At 41.6% G+C, this 1,153-nt stretch overlaps 1 protein-coding gene across 1 annotated transcript in view; it reads right to left on the bottom strand.

Annotated features, from left to right (window-relative positions):
* Positions 1-264: 264 nt before the first annotated feature.
* Positions 265-1,153, bottom strand: part of si:dkey-43k4.5 (potassium voltage-gated channel subfamily S member 2) — a 23,301-nt gene continuing 22,412 nt past the window's right edge. The window contains exon 10 of the mRNA XM_037679686.1: positions 265-805. Coding sequence (XP_037535614.1) covers positions 365-805 — 441 coding nt within the window. The 3' untranslated portion in view covers positions 265-364. The remainder of the gene's footprint in view (positions 806-1,153) is intronic.

The raw sequence follows: 1,153 nt of genomic DNA, 5'->3' as shown, positions 1-1,153 counted from the left end.
ATTTCTTTGTCCACACAAGTAGTAATCACAGCGGTTTATGGTATTTTTTATTGGTTTTACAGGTGTGCATGCTACTTCACATCGTTTTATTTTATCTGTGGCCTTTTGCATCAAATTTAATCCGGTCTGCTCGTCTTTGGTTTTTCCCACACTCAACAGGCGGAGAAACAAACTTTCATCATGAAGAAGCCCAGATACACAAACTGTCTTGTAAGGAAGCCCCAGATTTTTTTAATGTTCCTCACTAATTAGTCAGACATCATCATCATCGTCATCATCATCATAGCTTGAATGTTTATGAAGCATCTGATTAAACTCCGGTCAGTTGGTGCTTCAGACGTCACATCTGCAGAGGAGCTGAGGTTCACAACTGATGCAGCTCCTTTTTTCTCATCGCTGATGAGCAGGACGGATGCTCCACATAACTGTAGTTTATCACTCCTCCTTCATCCTTGTAATCCATATCATCCTCCTCGATATCATTGACGCCGTCGTCATCCAGGCAGCGACTGTCCCCGTCTGATTCTTCATCCTCCTCCGGTTCATTCTCGCAGCTCATCCTCATCCTCTTCTGGTTGTTGTTCCTCACGGATGCCTCCAGAGCTTTCTGCCGGCGGTAGAAATGGGAGAACTTGTTGAAGATGATGGTGATGGGCAGAGCCACCACCAAAGTGCCACCCAGGATGCAGCCGCTGGCTGCCAGCTTCCCAGCCACGGTGACGGGCACCACGTCGCCGTAGCCCACCGTGGTCATGCTCACTGTTCCCCACCACCAGCAGGCTGGGATGGTGTCCAGACCCACGTCCTGAAAACAGACAACACGAGCTCAGCTCAGTGGATAAGTTCAAACACATTTGCAGTAATATGCAGTCATATGAAGTTATATGTAGTAATATGCAGTAATATGTAGTAATATGAAGTTATATATAATAATATGCAGTAATATGTAGTAATATGCAGTTATATATAGTAATATATAGTAATATGCAGTCATATACAGTTATATATAGTAATATGTAGTAATATGCAGTAATATGCAGTAATATGTAGTAATATGTAGTAATGTGTAGTCATATGAAATTATATTAATATGTAGTAATATGCAGTAATATGTAGTAATATGCAGTAATGTGTAGTCATATGAAGTTATATT

This window comes from Nematolebias whitei, chromosome 7 (genome assembly GCF_014905685.2).
Source record: "Nematolebias whitei isolate Nwh7 chromosome 7, NemWhi1, whole genome shotgun sequence".
NCBI classification, from domain to species: domain Eukaryota; kingdom Metazoa; phylum Chordata; class Actinopteri; order Cyprinodontiformes; family Rivulidae; genus Nematolebias; species Nematolebias whitei.
The sequence above is the reverse complement of the archived record's forward strand: the minus strand, read 5'-3'. Positions and strand labels throughout refer to the sequence as shown.